General features: G+C 39.8%; 1 protein-coding gene across 1 annotated transcript; it reads left to right on the top strand.

The window, feature by feature from the left end:
- The first annotated feature begins 1,035 nt into the window (after window positions 1–1,035).
- On the top strand, window positions 1,036–19,403 carry exoc3l2a (exocyst complex component 3-like 2a). The gene is made up of 13 exons (XM_042499965.1): window positions 1,036–1,227; window positions 7,148–7,713; window positions 9,989–10,209; window positions 10,687–11,431; window positions 11,550–11,664; window positions 11,929–12,039; window positions 12,146–12,246; window positions 13,100–13,210; window positions 13,304–13,439; window positions 14,302–14,424; window positions 14,540–14,695; window positions 16,882–17,003; window positions 18,510–19,403. Exons 2-13 carry the CDS (start codon window positions 7,172–7,174, stop codon window positions 18,829–18,831), a joined length of 2,805 nt encoding a protein of 934 aa, XP_042355899.1. The 5' UTR covers window positions 1,036–1,227; window positions 7,148–7,171; the 3' UTR covers window positions 18,832–19,403.
- Window positions 19,404–19,791: the final 388 nt, after the last annotated feature.

A 19,791-nucleotide genomic window follows, 5' to 3' on the forward strand; every position in this document is an offset into this window, starting at 1 on the left:
TTGTACATTAAATGTTTTATTTATTTATTTATTATTTTATTTTATATTTCTTAATTGCTATATATCTATATTTTTATCTTATGTCTTTGACTATTTAAATTCAATATTTTTATTTTCCCTTTATGTTAATTGTTTTGCACCAAAACACCAAGTCAAAGTCCTTGTATATGCAAATTTACTTGCCAATAAAACCAGATTCTGATTCTGAAGAGAGTCCTCCCTAAAGGCTTCCAATGGAAGTGATGGGAGGACAAAATCAGCAGTCCTTGTGTTAAATTAAAAAATGTATTTCAAAGCTACAAGAAGAAAGAAAGAAAGACAGAAAGGTGTGTGGGACATTTCCTCTTGTCCTGCAGCAGTCTGTACAGCAGGTGTCAGTGTGGATCCACAATGAATTCAGGTCTCTGTAGGAACCGTTTTACCAAAGGGGTTGTTACCTTGTCGACATGTTGCTTTGCTAGATTTTTTCTTTTAAACTGCACAAAACAACAATGAGCCTGGTACACACACACACACACACACACACACACACACACACACACACTCCTCTCATATATCCTTCAGCTGCTCTGTTGTATGACATCAGAGCCGTGCCGTGGCTGCAGTGACCTTGAAGCTGTGCAGTAAAGCACAGACATTATAGCTGCAGCAACAGGCCTGATGGTCATTTTAGATCAGATCCTCCTCTTAAAGTCTTCCGCAGAGGAAGATCACACTGCTGGTGATGTATGAATGGAATTTGGACTCAAGGCCATGGACACTGAATTATTTTCTACCTTGAGCTAAAATCAGTCAGGGCACACACACACACACACAAACACAAACACACACACACACACACACACAGGGTGTGTGGGGCTGATTAAATCATAAAACTCCACAGGAATGCTCTGTCCTCCTTCTTTTCTGTACAGTTAATGCAATTAGTGTAATTAGAGGGGTCTCCAGGGTGCGGGGGCGGAGGGGGCGGAGGGTCGTGGCAGAGGAGGGGGAGAAAGGACGGGACGGGCCTTTCCTCAGGAAAACATATCACCTTCCACCACAATAGAGGCTGTCAGGAAACCACAGGCAGCCACATTGCTCTCTTGAGTCACTGAGTACTTTCGGACACGCTCTTACACTCATCAGTCGCACACACACATGCACACACTCCACAGCCTGGCAGCCTGCACAGCCAGCACAGTCCAGGATGACAGTGTGCTGAAACACTGAAGGCAATCTCATCTGGTGAGTCTCATCCTCTGCATTCACACACAGCCTTTCAGTTTGGAGTCTGATGCTTGAATTATCATTTAGGGAGAACTGTTGTCTGTGCTTTCAGTTATTCCCATGATTCATGTCTCAATGCTTCTCTGCAGAACTTATTGGGTCTGGACTTATTATTTTACAGTTGTCTATTTAACCCATACATAGATCAGTGCTGAGACATTTTTTGTGACCTTGACATTGATTGCATGATTGCATTGTTCAATAACTGATCTGAGGAAACATCTGACTTGTCCTTTTTTGTTATGTTATAATGAGCAAACTCGCTTTTTAGGGAGACTCACCATTCTGGTTTGACTTTAGTTCAAAAGAGTTCTATATTATCTTGGAACCTAATGAGGGTTAAATTGTTTGAACTATTCTATAATAACAAAGCGGCGTTGATGTTCTCTGCCACCTTCATGTCACATTTTGTTCTCTCAAGAAATGTTTTTGTTCTGAAAGGGTCATAAACTCTTTTACAGCCATCAAGTGTTTTCCTGTCTTTTACTCCTCTGACATATCTCACACACAGTAAGAACAAGAGCTATTACTCGCAATATTTGAATGTTATATTTCCATACAAACTATATTTTTTAGAAAACTACACATGCAATGCCACAAATGCAAACTGCACAAAAGTTGAGAAAACTATGTCAAGCGTAACAGAGAGAGAATAGAGTGAGCTTTCTTTAGCCGTGTGCAGCACTGTGGAATGTAGCATGTCCCGAACAATTCAAAGCAGCTTTCTGTAGACATGGACTCTGAGGTGAATGTGTACTGATGATCAGTATCTTATTCTTGTCTCCTCTGTTTGTCATGGATATATTTCTACATCTCCATATGGTGACTATAGTCAGATGAAGAGTCAGCTGCCAAGGCACAGCGTTGTTACTTTGAATTCAGTGTGCCAGCTAAAAATCAGTCATTCTCTCCGTGGACACTGCAGCTGCTCAGAGGACTGTGGTCGTATTAGGAAGCTTTCAGATGTGCATGTATAACTACAATGCAACCCTGCTGTGGACAAACAACATGGATGTGGATTGTACAAAGTTATTACCAGGACAGGATAAGGCATACAGTATATGTACATAGAGTGAATTTACTCTGATCTTTAAAGTCTTGGGTCTGATAATTTCAAAATAGAATTAACCGTTTAAAACCTAGTTAGACATCAGTTTTCCTGTCCTGCGTTCACCTATCACAAGTTATTTGACCTTTTGAAACCTGAGCAAATCAGTTTGACTTCAGAATCAGAATCAGAATCAGAATCAGAAATCAGAATCAGAATCAGAAAAAGATTTATTGCCAGGTATAGTTAACACAATACGAGGAATTTGTTCTGGTGGGTTGGTGCAACATAAATATAGAAAAAAAACCCAGATAAAATAGAAGATACAAATATAAAATATAAAATATAAAATATAAAAAGTACGAGTCTAGCAGTGCAAAACAAAACAAGTAACACAAGTAACAGTGTAACAGTGCAAGAAACAGAACCATGGAATTTCTTCCCTAAACATAAGGGGAAAAAAGCAATGCAATGTCCCACAAATTGCAAGAAATTGGTCAAAGGTGACAAGAAAATTACTGTAACATGAGTCTGAAAAGGGGAAGGATTATTAGAAAATTATCCTAAAAGTGTGAAAAACATCCAGAAAATTATATTATGTAAACAATAATTTTCTTGTTGTTTTTTTACATTTTTGTTTTTTCCTCCTTGTTTAGGTCATTTTATTGTAACTTTTCACTAACTTTTTGTTAATTTCTGGGCCATGTGTTGTTTTGTTGCTGGTTGCCCGTGTTCTTGAAAGAAATCAAACCACTTTGCTCAGGTTTCAAAGGGTTAATGAGGCTATATTATATGCATTTTGTTTGAGAGTGAAAGTAAAACTATAGCAGAAATTATCTCTGGATAATATGCAGGTGTAGGTGTTTACACATTGTCATTCTACAATGTCTAACACTGGTGTTAAATGTTCAGCCTCTGTCTATCTTATGTGTAGTCGATGTTAAAACAGTCCTCGCATGCTCACACTGACAGAGTTATTAGTAATCATTCATCCTGTCTTACTGGCTGAGAAGAAATCCCCATCTAACGTAATGCAAACACACATTTTAAGTTTCATTTGAAGCTAATGTGAAGCTTGAGCAATCTGAGTTGGCAGTCATCCAAAGTGACAGTCTTTGTATTACTAAAGTCCGTCTCTGTGTTTCCATACTGGGCTGCAGTGGATGGACAGTAACACAGACACAGACTCAAACAGCTCAAAGTGCTTTATATTAACTTTGGCTGAACTAAGGAATGCATTTTTACCCCCAATGATGACCCTGATGTCAACTGAGATTTTAGCATACATTTTCATGTACATATCAGCATGTGACTGTTAAGGACAGACATAAAAGTAGTAAAACTGTCCGTTAAGTTGTATGGCAGACTCAGCTCAAGAACAGAGTACTAGAGACATTAAACCTGTTAGTTCCATAACTTCAGTCAGGATGATGTCATGTTGTTAGTATAACCACATGACATCAATTCTATAATATGGAAGAATCACATAATATTGAAAAGAACAGTGTAGTGTGACAGGTAACAATGACATTCACAAACCAACATTCCAACAAGGAATATTTTGGTTTAAGAAATTTTCCTCTAGTTTGGATCAAAGCTTTGAAGAAGCGGTTAGGATCATGGATTCATATGTTACAATAAATGGTTGGCTAGTTTCTCCTCTTTTCTAGTATTAAGAGCCCTGCTGCTGATGGCTTTGGTAATTTTTCAAGATGATGCTGCAGTTATAAAATTGTTCTTCCATTTTCTTCATACATTAAAGAAAAGTGCCTGAAGTTTCACCACCTTTATATAGAGCAAATATTTCACTAATTCATGTTGAAGGATTCATCATATCACCGATAGATAGAACAATAGCTGCAAATAGAAACTGAAATCTTTAGAAGGATACTAGCTCAAAACATTTACTTGGATGAGGAAATATCCCTGGATTTATGCCAGGGCGGCACATTTTTCAACATATGCTGCCTGTTAAATATCCTGCATGTGAAGCACACATCATAAGGGAATATTATCTCACTGGCTGCCAGCGTGCCTTCATGGCAGCATGTGCTATGCTCACAGAAGAACTTTTAGACCCTCATTTAGGAAATGGGTATAGGTGATATTTTTCACATCCTGTTGTCATTACTAACCAAAACGTCTCACACCGGCCACAAAGAGTTACAAGAAGCAACTTCAGTTACCAATAAATACTTGAAAATAAGCCAAAAAGAGAAAAGTTTAAGATAAATAACCAGAGAGTTACCTGAAAATAAAAAAAATAAAATAAAATCCAAAAACAAATAAGAAAATTACATGTAAAAATGCTAATATTTGATTAAATAATAAATGAATTTTTTTCTTTGACATATTTTTAAAGATATAATTTGTACTAGACATTTCCTTTTTTTTAATTTCTGTTTTTTTCCCCTTCTTTTTGTGGGACATTACTTGCCAACATGTTAATTGTTCAACATGTTAAAAATTCAACTGGTTTGTACAGGCTTCAAAGGTTCAAATGATGCTTGTGAAAGGCAACTGAATGCAGCACAAGAACCCCAATAGATCCACAGGGTATCCTGCAACACCTTTTCCTCAAAGCAGATGTGTATTTGTCAAGCCAGCTGTCAACGGCTCTCACTAATGAACTGTTTGAGCACGTTTTCAGGAGGTGCAATGAACTAGGAGAATAAACACTGCCAGAATGGTGGCTTCTTCTCCAGGTCATCATGTCTTTCATATCTGTTTTATCTTAAAAAAAAAAACAGTTTGCCCTTTAGATGGAGCTTCACATCTCTAAAAATCACTAAAAAACACCTTGATAAACTAAAAGATGAGGGTGGTTTCAGTTCGGCTCTCACTGGCAGACTCTTTGTAAGAAGACCTCATCAGGAATTCTCTTCAAATCTGGGAGTAAAACAGATTACACATTCAGTCAGCAGATTGGTACTGCAGTATTTTCCAGTCCTGTATTGATCCCTAGTTTAAATGATTGAGTTTTCACAAATCAGAATCTTCACAGACTCAAGCACTCTTTATCTTGATGGGCAGTTTATGCTGATTGAGCAGGTGCAGAGAGCTCAATCTTTTCATGTGCATATCTGAGATTTTGTACGAAAAATATGTCTAATTATAAGAAATATGTTCCTAAAACTCCTTCGAGAGTATCAGAAACTTTGGTCTGTGGTTGGGGGGCAGTCTTCTAGAGGTTTGGGAGGAGATTCCAGTGTGCATAAAAGTTTATTTAACTCTGGTTTGATAGAACTGAACACAGTGCAGCTATACTCCTCCAAATATAGAGAGCACAATATTTGAATAGTATATATTTGAAGAGTGTTTTTACATATTTCTCTACAGCCGTCTGAGAAGAACTGGGAGTCTAACCCACTAGTGGATGTCCTGGTGCCATGAGTGTGTTACCCATGGTTATGGTTACTTTTATGACAAGCCAGTATGAAACTCAGGCCATCTCATTTGGTTGTGGCAGGGAGATTTATTGTACTGTGTGTGGAAGGTAGTGTGCACACCAACATATGATATGTGGATAAGAGAGTTGATGAATATATTGTACTTAGAAAGCTTAAGGTTCTTAACTGAGAATAAGACTCTAATAACTGTCAGAATTCATAGCCCTGCACCAGAGCATTGATTCTCAACCACCACTGGGCCTCAGACTGCCATCTGATGGGCCCCACAGGAACTGCCAATTGGTTGGATGACATTTGAAAAAATATTTCTTTCAGTAATTGTGGTGAAATTCTGTTGGATGAGGCTCCAGAGACACTTAAACACAAAGCAGCTGGATTGTGTTGGGGAGCCAAAATAATTTTTCTGAGGAAAAGGAACAAGCTTCATGCATAACTGAAAGTTATCAACATTAGCAGCTGACAGTTTCATAATTCTTATTTTTTATTATTATTTAATCGCCTATCTGTAAGGGAACCCCTGTACTCGAATACCTCAAGGGCAGTGGATTGCTGTACATATTTTATTTTACAATTGCTGATTTCTTAAGATTAGATTTTTTTCCTCTGTGTCAGTGAAGATATTTGTGGCTGAGTTCTTATAGTGATTTTTTAAAAATTATTATTTAACCAGTAAGTGTCTTTAGATACATTATCTCCTTAAAAGTAAAAAGCAAAATGCCCATGTTCCATTAGATTTTAAAATGTTATTGACAAAATACCGTGCGTGTGTGTGTGTGTGTGTGTTACATTCTAGCTCTTTCTTTTAACTTAACAATAGAAATAGAAATTCTTAAAAAGAATCTTTAAATTGGGCTGAGTAAGAAAATATTATATGATATATGAAGACAGATTCCTCAAATTAACAGAAGAAAGGAAAATATATTATATTAACTATTTCTTTCTGAATGATATATTACTGCGTAAGGTTGTGGTTCAGTGTCTGTTAACACAGCAATATTTTGAAAAGATATTTCCTACTTACTAAGTGCAGCGCATTGCATAACCGACATGTGAACGGATGTTTTTGCTTTGAGTTATATAAACTGTCTGATGGCTGATGCACCAGCACAAAATGTTTTCCACATTTCATAAGTTTAATTTCCTTTGTGCTGAGAGGATGGAGTCATGTCTTTGGGAAAGAGAGTTTACAGGTATTTTGCAAGATATCTTGATTGTTAATCATTTTCTTTAGTATCAATATTGTCATAAAGGATTCCTGTTAATCTTGTTTAACTTATTTAACATTTTTAAATCATGTTAAAGTTCATAGTGTCTGACTAAATGTTAAAAAAAAAGATTATTTAACAATTAAATGCTCATATAGTTGGACTTTGTATAGCTGAATCTTCTGACAAAATCTGAAACTGTCCTTGTGTTGCAGTTTGGTAAAATCTAAAGTGCAACCATGCCCATTCTGAAGAAGCTCCCAGGAAGGTCCAAGAGCTGCCACGAGTTCCCAAGAGTGAATGGGGAACTGATCCTGCCCCGGCTGGACTTGGACCTCAGGGACCTGAATGATCTCAATGATCTAAAGGAGTTGAATGACCTGAAAGACCTGAAGAACTTAAACCCCTTTGAGGATGTGGACCTGTATGAGGATGAGAGGAATGAAGGTGACATGGGCCTCATCATGGGGGAGGTCAGGGGAAACTTCCAGCTCAGGTCCTCCCGTGATGGAGAAGAGGAAGAAAACGAGGTGAATGCAGAGAGGCATGGAGCAGGGAACCCTAAAGGGAAGCCCCTCAGGGGGACTCTGGAGCGGATCTGTGGAGTGTCGCCCCTCAAAACCCTCGGAAAACTGGGGAAGGGGCTCCGCATATCGGGACGCAATGTATGGGGGAACAACTCTCCCCACTACAGCCCTGGAAACTCAAACAGCCTCCCACCAGAGAGGGAAAAAAGGAAAGGACTCCGCAGGGGCTCTGAAGGAATAATGACCCTGCTCCGGTGAGGAGAATGAGTTCAAACTTTAGATTTTAACTGTTGTGTGTCGTTGAATTGCAAATAATTTGGATCTCTGATATGAAGAGTAAAACCTTTTTAGTGCTTCAGCAGTTGTGGAAAGTGGTGGAATGTAACTAAGTACATTTACTCAAGTATTGCGCTTTAGTACAATTTTGCAGTAATTGTATATATTTTTTTCATTCCACCTTACACTTTTACTCCATTACATTTCAGAGGGAAATATTCTACTTCTTATTCCACTACATTTATATGACAGCTTTAGTTACTAGTTACGTTACAAAAAGATTTTTGCATAAAAACAAAGACAAGTTTATAAAATATGATGTTTTGTTATAATCAAAATTACTGAAATTTATAAAATGAGTAGCTGAATAATCAAAAAGCCAATTGACAAAAAGAAGAAGAAGCCATTTTAAAAAAAACATTTAAGTGTTTTTCTTTCTTTCTTTTTTATAAAAAAAATGTTGATGTTGGAGTGTTTTTCTGCGTTGGATACTTTTAATACTTTAAATGCATTTTCCTGACTAACATTTTCAATGAAGAACTTTTACACGTAACAGAGGATTTTCAAAGTGTGGTATTTGTACTTTTACTTAAGTAAAGGAAATGCATTCTTCTTCTACCACTGGTTGTGGATAACATTCTTGTGAAGCGACAGCATATACTAAGTAAACCTAAAGAATTACATTTTTTCTTTCTGAAAAAGGAAAAAAATAGCCTGCATTTTTACATGCTGGTAAGCCTTTCTTAAGAGCTCTGCTACAACCAATCATGATGAAGTAGAATAAAATGGTAGAAAAGGCTCGTAAAATATTGATCTTGCCTACTGTTACCAAAAACTGTTATTCTAATTAGATTTAAGCAGCTGCAAATACAGAGTTCTAATAGTGAGATGAATTAGTGTGTCTTTCCCAGAGCGAGGGGGTGAAAGATGGAAAATTCCTCGTTACCGTTGGCAGTCACTAATAGAATAGCATATGGTGTGCTTATTTCCTGAGGAGTTATGTAATATGTTATAGCAACTTGTTTATCTACGGAACCTCTTTTGTTTTTCTGTGACATGTTGCGTACTTGCTGTGTTTACTCAACAGGACTATTTTTAACGGAGGCAGTCATGCTTACAGTTTCACAGATGTATGAATATGTGGCATTCCAAACATGCTACTGGGCTATTCTGCAGGTTACAATACAAAGTCAAGTCTTTAAAGGTAAAGTGTGTAAAATGTAGGGGGATTTGGTGGAGTCTAGCTGTGAATTTCAGATTGCAACCATCTAAAACTTCTTCTGGTTAGAAGTCCTTCAGATTTCATCATTCAGGAGGTTTTTTTTATCAGGAGCCAAATTATCCACAGATGTCTCTTCCTCTCCAAAACAAACAAATCCTAAGTACAGGCTGATTGCCCACAATATGCTCACCCCTTTTCTCTCATAAGTTAATGTGCACTCAACTTTTTGTGATCCAGACATTCAGGAGGTTTTTACCATGGACTGAATTATCCACAGAGGTCACCTTCCAAAACAAACAGATCCAGTGATTAGAAATGATCAAAAACTGAATAAAAGGTATAAAAATCAGAGCAGTTTCACCATAAAAATCCATGTATTTCTGACGCAATTTGGCATGTCGTTGAACATGCTAATGTGGAGTCTCCTTTTTTTTCTCTGATAACTTATGATCCAAAGGTTCAGGAGGTTTTGACTGGAAGCCGATCCACAAAGGTCGCTTTCTCTCCAAAATAAATGGATCCGGTACTTTAAACCACTAGATACACTGAATGAAGAACTTTCACATTACAAACAGTGGAACTCCGGCGCTGGTTTTTGCTGTTGGGCTTAAAACTACGTAGGCTGACACGAAAACGAGACAACACAAATGTTCGTATCTGGAGCCAGTGTTTGGTTTGTCCATTCTGGGCTACTATAGAAACATGGCAGTGCAACATATCAATCTCCATGAATAGTACCTGCTCTCTATGTAGATATAAACGGCTCCTTCTAAAGTAACGAAACACAACGTTTCTTACTTTCAGGTGATTATACAAAAAAGAAAACATACTTATTTTATCATATATTCCATTTCTGCCAATACATCTCTCTAAATTTTACACACTGGACCTTTAAATCTTACTCCTACTCATACATTCCTGTATATTCAAATCATGCAGTCTGATATTTAAAGTCTTCATGAATTTCCTTTGGTATAAATAATGTATCTATCTAATTAATGTTCTTGGTTGCTGTCGTGGATACTGTGCAGCTTTACAGGTCGACGTAAGGAGGAGCGCAGAGAGAGCCTGCCCTGCGGAAACCTGAGCCTCACAGACAGCGAGGCGGAGGCTTCCAGGCGGCCCTCCTTCCTCAGGATGGTCAGTCTGGGCAAGCTGAAGAGGGAGTCCATATCAGACAAGGCCTCCCAAGAGGCTGAGGAGGAAACAGAGGAGGAGGAGCCGGTGGTCAAAACCAGAGAGCCCCTCTCAGGTAACAGTCAAAGAAAAACATTGAGTATAAAAAGTCCAGATGCTGATTACAAATCAAGTGACAAAGAGGAATCTGCCTTTTGCGAGGAGTTTCCCTTGTGTTAGACAACTTTGCTCTTCCTGGTCAAGCTTCAGCCGTACTTCCTACCAATCCTAGACAACTCTCTGATGAGGCTGAGAAATCCCCAGATCCCTGAGTCACTGGGTTCAATCACCAATAGACTGTGAAATCAGGAAATGAGCACACTTCCTCCTACCCCAGGTTCCTCTAGGTAGAAGCTGAACCAAGCTACTGTTGACAGACTCCACAGGGAACCTAGCTAGGAATAGAAGAGTGTGCAGAATGAGCAACAAATGACCCAGTTTGTCAGTCAGGCACACGCACAACTCCTCAATAACCATAGACACAGAAACACACTTTTGTTGGATAACCTGTGTTTTTCTGACAGCAGCCCTGTTCTCTTGTTGCTCCCCACAGTCCTGGAGATCCTACAGTTGGTCAACCACAGGGACCTTCTCCTGGCCGACACACATATTCAAGAGCTGGAGAGAGAGTGTGAGCTGCTGTCTCTCCTTCCACCCACAACTACTTCCACTCCTACTGTTTGTCCCAGCACCCCTCCCGGCATGCTCCCCTTATCGCCCTCATCCTTAGACGACTCTCTGAGCTCCAGTGCAACACTGGACTCAAGTCGGCGGAAGGAAAAGGACGTGGAGCTCCTGTATGAGGCCCTGCAGAAGGAGATGTGGGACGTAGTGCGGGAGTCCCTCCGCCAGCCCAGTGCTGGTCCTAACCTTGGGCTGGTGGTGCTGGTGATCCAACAGGAAGAGCATGCTGATGCTGCTTGGGTCCTGAGAGAGGCGACTAAACCAGAGGGAGAGGGCCCCCAGATCCAGGCCAGCCACCGTCCCCGGCGACTGAAGATGAAGTGGAGGCAGGCAGTGATGGAGGCCGCAGACTGGAGCCTGCCACATCAGGTGGACACCCAGGCAGGCCAGCTGGCCTCATACCTGGAGCGCCTGAGGAGTCGGATGGTGGATGACCTGGATGCGGCGAGGAGGAATGCTGTATCCATTTACCCAGAGGAGTTTGCTGCCTTTCAGGTGTATGTGGAAAGTTACCATCGAGCTGTGGCCAAACGTCTGCGGACCATCACCAGTGGCCCGCTGCAGATCACAGACGTCTACTCTTTACTGGACTGGTTCTACAACATCTACAACAGGTAGGGGACCTTAATAGACAATGAACCTAGAATGTCTCATGTTATAATGAAATATCAAACATGTTGTACCTATGTGGAAACTCGACTGGTTTTGTAATGATTTGTAATTTTCTATCAGGGATGTCCTTGGAACCATTAGCACAACCACACCCATCAACTATACTCCACTGGAGCCCATTCTCCCCCAAGACACAGTGGACAGGCTGGAACAAGACTGCATCAGTATCGTTAGGGTGAGGAATGGTCTTTTTTTAGACTTACTTTTTTTTAGTTATTTTTTTGAGGTTATTTTTGGGGGCATTTCCATCTATTTATAGGACAGTGTGAGAGAGACAGGAAAGGTGGGAGGGTGAGGGGGGAATGAATGACGCGCAGCACAGGGTCACTGGTCGAACTCGAACCTGGGCCTCTGCAGAAGCCTTAGGCACATGTGGCGCACACTCTACCCAGTGAGCTAGAGGTTGCCCTGATTTTTAATCTAATGCTGGGATTTTCAGGAGAAGGTGACAACCGAGCTGATTCAGGTTCTGGATGAAGAGGAGAGGCGATGGGCCCAGACTCTGCACATAGAGGAATTTCAGTCTCACCTAGCACGCTCAGTCATCCAGGTACATTGTCACAGGTCATTCTCACAGTGAATTGATTTTAGTAAAATAGATTTTTAGCTAGAAATACAGATAGAGATGTGTTTTTGGTTGTTTTTCACATTTCCAGAGGCTGAAGGTGGACTTAGACAGATCTACATCTGTGAACCAATTTCTGGGAGCGAGAGTGGCACGCTGTAGTCTCATTGGACTGGCTGATTTTCTCTACAGGTGAGTACATGCTGTCAGAGAGGCAAAAAGTCAGGGAAACAGTTTGTGACGAAGTGATTTCTTGGGGTTTTTTTTTTTTTACCAGACTTTTAAAAAATTGCATTCAGAATTATAATACATAAAATAAAGTTGTGTTATTGGCACTTTGTAAAAACAAAGTAAACTTGTGTTGGTAGGTTTGATTTAAGTATGCCTTGAATCCAGGAAGTTAGTGTTGCCCTGGATCTCTTGTCAAAAAGCCTATGGAATTTTTGTGTTGGATTTTGAATTATTTCAATTAGTATTGCAGCCTAAATGCAATCACCAGAAGTAAAATGAAATGTTAGGCTGTAAATCTACTGCATTATGGTCGCATCACCACCACAAAAAGGCCGTAAAGCCATGTTTGGTGAAACGCAGCGTGATGAAGTTCTATAGTCCCAATAAACCCCTTGTTAGCAGCTGCCTTTTTTAGTCAAGTCAGTTTTATTTATAAAGCCCATTATCACAAATCTCAATTTGCCTCAGAGGGTTTTACAGCATACAACATCCCTCTATCCTTAGACCCTCACACATAAAAGCTTCAAGTTCACAGTGGGGTATTCACTTATGTATTTTATGTTGTAGATAAAACATGAAACTCTCTTCAGCTTGTGTTTAACACAGACCTTATTTCAGGCATCTAAGCAAAAGCGCTTTCAAAAATCCCATTGACTCTGAGACGAGAAAACTGGAGACGGTGAAATGCTAACAAATATCTGCATAGTGGAACTCATTATTGGGGTTCTGTTTTTGTAACGGGACAGGACAGGATTATTCATTTATAGATTGTTCTAGCATTCAGCATGTTTTCATAAAACTTCTATTTATCCAGTTTCCAGAGGAAGGCAGAGATGTTTCATGAGACTCAGGCAGAATTTGGAGACCGAGGGGATGGATATGTTTCTAGGACCATAGCTCTAGTCAACTGCTGCCCTCCTCTCAGGTAGACAAACCATTTGTTGTTCAAGCAAAAATGTTAACATTGTGCAGTAATTTGCTGAAGGTCCAGCTTAATATGTGCTGTTGTGTCCTGTAGGTCTTTAGTGGAGCGCTGCAGGCAGTGTGACCCACAGGGCAGCGAGGAGTCTGCGCAGAGAGCCAACTCCTCCCTGGACAGGATCATCAACCAGTCAGTGAGGGTGCTGACTGACAGACTGTTTGAGCACATCAGGGTAAGGAAGGCACAAGCACGTCTCATCTCAGTCTCATAAACAACATTCCCATCATGACCTGTATAGTTACACAAATTTTGAAAAAGCCCTTAAAGGACTTTTAAACCATATTCAGTGTATATCTGTAATTCAGAAGGTGTCTGCACACGGCTCTCGACATGGTTGTGGCTGAGCGTGCAGCTAGTAGCTAACAGGGCTAACAGCATGAATAGTGCTGATCACAGAAACAGTGCAAACAGAGCTAGTGGTGTTAACAAGGTGGGGCACTATTTAACTGTGACAATACTTTGGGTCAACATGATGTTTCTTGGCAAAAACTGCCATATAAGCACAGTGCAGAGTGGTAGCGATTAGCTAGCCACTGGGACACACACACACACAAACACTGCAGGGTCATCTTCCACAACAAAGAACAGAGAAGCTCAGATTACATTGTAATGTGTGACATCTTCCCTGCTCAAGACACCATCACTTCACCTTACCTTTACATAGCAAATAGTGGTTCGCTGCTATATTAATGCTCTAAGGGCTTCTTTAAATGTTCTCAACACAAAGTGATCTGTGTATGTCTCAATTTCACATCCATGTAGTATGCCTGTTGTTTAATGATTAGTCTGATACTTTTACTAAATTGGAGTAAAATCCAACAAGACATTCTATTCTATTAGTAAATGTTTTGAGAGTTGAATCACTCCAAAGAAGGCATTGTAAAAAAAAAAAGCTCAATTCAAAATTACGCTTACGTACAAGTAAAAAAGTATTATCAGTTATATTAGCTTTGAGCACTGCACTGAGGTACAGTAGTTGAGTAGATTTACTTTGTCTACTTTTCTAATCAAAACTTGGTTTGTTGTCGTTTCAGCCTTTCTTTGACAAACTGATGAAGAGAAAATGGCTGAACAACACAGAGGCCTTTGAAGCCATTGAAGCCAGCATCAAACAACACTTCAGGAAGTTCAGAAGGATGGACTCTCCACCTTATCAGGTAACACTTGTTCCATCAACCACAGATAGTGTTTACCATGTTTTAGGGCTCTACATAATTTGCTAGAAGGTTAAATGTTAATCGGTCAGTTATTGACAATCTGAATGCCTGACAGACCCTGGTGGGCGAGGTGCACCGACGGGTCCTGGTGGAGTATGTCCGAGCCATCATGCGGGGACGACTCATATGCACATCCTCCAAGATGAGGAAGAGGATGGCTTTCCGCCTGCAAGATGAGGCCAAACAACTGAAAGGACTCTTTAAGGATCTGGTGGGTACAGATTCACACAGAACATATTAGTTTTAAATGTATCAGGCAGCGCCATTTTCAATTTCAATTTTATTTATAAAGCCCATTATCACAAAACACACAGTTTGCCTCAGAGGGCTTTACAGCATACGACATCCCTCTGGCCTTAGACCTACACATTGTCTAAAGAAAAACATGATGTTAGAATAAGTATATGTAAACATGTAACTCTGTCTGAAAACATACCCAGTCAAATTTCTCGAAGTCAACCTAATACACCTGTTGGGGGGTGATTTACTCTTTCATGTATACGACTCAACCAGACCTAGACAGGCCTAGGCATTCTGAGCATGTACTGTCTTCTCCGCGCTGGGCTTTTACCCAGAAGTTAAACAGCATAGATTTGGAAAGCTGGAAAAACAAAAGAAAAACAAGGGAAGAAAAACAAAGATATCAACATGGCGAGTGCTAGGGCAAGAACCACATATTTTTGGACAAACAAGGGGATATGTAACATAATAGGTCAACCGTTAGACAGTCCAACAGTAACTAGCTGAAAGGCAGAGTCTGACATACTTCTGTCATTAAATCGGTTCTCCCCTGATGTTTGTGCACTGGGACAAGGACAGTAGTCCAAATAAATGGTTTAATCAAGTGATAACTGTACCTCAACTTAACTGTGCATGGAAACACACAGAAAATGGGAAAGGACAGTTAGGACCTCTATAAGAATAAAATAAAGTGCAACCAAAACAAAGCTAATAACTGCACTCCAGGAGGCCCTGAGCATTATAAATAATTCTAAAATGCTGATTCTTAAAAATCCCGAGTGGAGCTGGCGCAGGGAATGCAGAGTCTGGAAGCTGTGAATGGAGCCTGACCCTCCAACTTCCTAGGTCAGTTATAACTCAGACAGTGTTGATACAGGAGTGAGTTCTGAAAAATGGCTGCCGTCATTGAGATGGAGATGGATGGACCGGGCTTACGTTAGCACTTGCCAGAGGGGGGAAGAGGGTGTAAAACAACTCTGCCTGACAGCGTGGCATTTGCCCCTTTTCTATGTGCGAGTTCAAACAAGTGTCCGTCACCTCAGCTGACAACAGGAAGCTGCTGTGTTCAGAAGGAACTTCCTGTTCCTGTCAGCTGGCCAGCTTTGATGTAGCCCTGGGATGGCCTTGATGGCCTTTTTTCGCTGAGGAGCGGGATGAAGTGTCTGTGGAAACCGGGAACTCGGGGCGGTTAATGACTGTCTAAAAAAGACAGTGTTATTTTTAGTGAATACCAAGCCAAAGAATTCTGCTTTCATTTTACTGAGCTTTTGAAGGAAAAACATGACCTAGAAAAGCTGGTCTGGAGTTTTGTAATTCATTTAGCTTCTACAGATATAAATCTGTTTTCTCTGAAGGTTTGATTGTTCACAGTTTATCATGTCTCATAAACACATTTAATTAGAAAAGGTCTGAGAGCATAAAAATGCGCTGAACTCTACATTTGGTTGAACAAGTTTCCAAAGAAGGTCCAATACAATGAATATTTACATGTAGTTGTCTTTAGGCCTGGACTGTCATCAATCATGTGAAGTTTGGGGCCATGTAGAGTATAGTTACAACCCACTTCCTGTTTCATGGTGAAACATGGAAGTTTGATGCCTCCACATGGCCACACTATTTAATGTTAACTCAAGCTTTTATTAACTTTACAAGATGAATGTCTTCAGATGGTACAGACAAAATTGGAGGTTGATCGGATTACATTTCTTTGTTAATGTATTACCCCTGTAAATGGCAAAAAAGTGCACAAAAACTGTCCATCAAATTCAAAATGGCTGACTTCCTGTTTGGTCCAAGAGGCTTTTTTGTACATTTTGGGATGTTATATATAACTTCCAAGTTTTTTACATGTAGGTGAACTGTGGTTCAGGGGCTACTTCTTTTAATTTTTCAGGGGGGTACCACTGAGCCATTTTTGTATACCTGAACATGACACCCATAAAATATCAATTTTTTCATCAGTTCTGTGAGTGTGCAAACATTCATAAGTGTTTGAGCATCATTAGCCCCTTCGGAAATGTTATTCATTTGAGAGAAAAATAATTTCCTGGAGTCGGTGCTCAGTCCTAATGAATTTAAAGTTTTGTCATGGTGAGGAAAACTTGTTGTTGCACAATAATGAAATTGTTGCTGCTCTTTTTCCTCTCTCTGCTTCAGGAATCCAGTTCATCCTGGTTAGACAGCATCATCTGCCACCTTGCTGACATCATTCTCCTGGAGGACACTCCCTCCATCCAGATGGAAGTTGCTGTTCTGGTCAAAGAGTTTCCAGATATACGGTGAGGGGTTTAACAAATTCAAAGTGTTGGAACATTTCTGTCGCCACCAGGAAGCATCTATAAAAACAGGTCTTCTCTCTACTGAACCCCCAAAGGTCCTATATTTTTTATGCTTATTGCTACACATTCACAGTGCTATTTTTGGCTCTTAGCCAAAGCAAGAAAAAAAGTTAAACTATGTATGTTTTTTTTTTGTCACAATGGATCAAAACAAGGAAAAGCAGCACGGAAACATATCTACATTAACTTTGCTATTTTTGGAGAGGAGAGCGGCTCTGTTTTGAGAATGGATGAGGCTGAGAGGCCTCAAGGGGGCAGGGGGGCCTCAGCCACTGAGCCTGTTTGTGCACAGATTAAGACTCAGGTGACGGTTGGCAACCTACCACCGCGTGTGACGCATAACCCTCCGTGGAGCAGACAGGAAGCTGCTGCCGAGTACTTCCTGATCCTGCCACCCTGCAGGAGACAGACTGGTGCCACGCTCGGAATCAAAGAGAGAGAGGTGTGGAAGAGGAGAGCAAAACATAGTAGTTCAGACCTGGAGACATGCTAACTCACTGCTTGACTCAATCCCCTTTTGTTTACTGTATGGCATCCCCTGTGAGTATTTTAGGAGATCAAAGGGCTCTCTGAATGCTCGATTTAGAGTACATTCATGCACACCTTCTTCGCCGACACATGGGCATAGAAGTCAAGTCCTCCTCATCCCAACATGTACCTCAACTCTTCAAAACACAACACTGTACAAATACCTTGGATTACTTATTTAGAGGATCAGCTTTTTAAATCTTTGAAACTTGGATTATCACCAGTTTGTTGTTACATTGAGACACCTTTCACAGACATTTGAACCTTTGAACCCTAAGTGAGATGGTTTAATTTCTTTTGGAAACATGGCTTGGAAGGCAATTGGCAACTTGATAAGAAATGTTCCACAAATTGCAAGAAATTAGAAAAAGCTGACAAAAAAATGAATTAAAATTAGGAAAGAAAAATGTAAAAAGGCAAAAATGAAAGAGAGACACGCACAAAAAAATGTTAGAAAATAATTGTTAGAAAATAATTACTTAATTATTGTACAGTTATGTATTTAAAGTGAATTACATTTACATTTTAGCATGATATAAAAGAGATGAAATGGATAATTGTAAAAACTCCTCATTTGTAAAATTTATACCTGCAGATTGTGGCAGTGGCAGATTTAAAAAAAAAAAAAGAGAGAGAGAGAAATCTGTCAGTATAACCAAGTAAAATGGGGGGATAGAAATGATTATATATTAAGTTTTCTTATTATTGACAATTTATAAAGCATTAGTATCTAATAACATATAAAGCTCTTATGAGTGTGGCACCAAATGTCCTGTTCCTTACCAGAAACAGATGCTGTGACTCACAGAGATGTGACTGTTACTAAAAGTCATGACAGCCTTTGACGACACCAAACAGACCCAAATTCCATTAACACCCGTCTGTCCCTCTTCCTCCCTGTATCCTTCCTCCCCACAGGAAGAAGCACGTCTCCACCCTGCTCAATGTGAGAGGCATGATGCGACAGGCCGAGCGCCAGGAGATCCTCAACATTGTCAAAGACTTTGAATGCAGCAATGCCCTTATGTGCAGGGACCACGCCCTCTTTTCTGACATCCCCATCACCTCAGAGGTGCACTGCATCAGCCTGGGTCTTCTCCGCCTTGCCATGACCGTCTCTAACTGGTTCTCAGAGCACCGTCCCAGGCAACTCCGCAGGACGTGTGCCAGAAATGCAACAGTTCAACCTGCTGAGGGCAAGAATGTGGAAGACATGAATAAACTTCACAGAGAAGATTAGCTACTGGTGTTTGTGTTAGCGGAGCGCTCACAGACAGACTGTGAAGAGAGTGATGAGATGTACATGCACCTTGACCAGAAACTGATTGTACCAAATATTGTTAGCAGCCACTGTAAGAAACTTGACCTCAGGTACTGCTCATACTGTACATGCTCACTGACATTTCTCTCCACCTGCATATGTGCATTTTCAATGGAAATGTGAAAAAGATTGTACATCATAACAGCTCACCATGACTCCTAGTATTTTTATGTTGATCTACACATCTACAGAAGTAAACAAGTGGTATCAAATATCCTCAAAATGTAACTTCTTCAGTCTTTTTTAGTCTTTTACTCCCCCACAATATTGCAGAAACAACTGCAAGCAGATGCAATGCAATATGATCCAGGATGTTTTGCTGTTTAAAATGTATTTACCCAAACATATATACCTATCTTCTGGTGTATCATCCACATGTATGTGAGGATATAATGTATGGAAATGGAAATGTGTTAACTCTCACTGTGAATAAAATGGATTTGTTGCTGGAGACATAATAAAAACCCATTGAGTGGGCTGACAAAACACAATTCAGCAGCGCTGTCACTGTGTTTACTGTCACACTTATATCACTGATGACTCTGGGGACATGTTAAAAACTGACAAGTTAATTTTACTTTTTTTTTAATATAGGAACTGATTGCCTTGAAAAATTTAAGAAAATATAACTATTACTCTTCATTTATGTTTACTTACAATTTTGAGAAGATGTTGCAACTTAAAAATGACAAGTTTAATTAAATCAATCTTTTTAAGTTTTAACAAACTCAGTCAACCAAGTTTTCTTTGCTAAAAATCTGTATTCTACTGGTTGCAAACTAGTAAATAATATTTGTGTTTTCTTAAACATGTTAAGAAAACAGAACTTGCTGATCTCCTAACTTCATCAATGGCAAAATTATATTTGTCTTGATCAAA

This window comes from Plectropomus leopardus, chromosome 13 (genome assembly GCF_008729295.1).
Source record: "Plectropomus leopardus isolate mb chromosome 13, YSFRI_Pleo_2.0, whole genome shotgun sequence".
Classification (NCBI taxonomy): Eukaryota; Metazoa; Chordata; class Actinopteri; order Perciformes; family Serranidae; genus Plectropomus; species Plectropomus leopardus.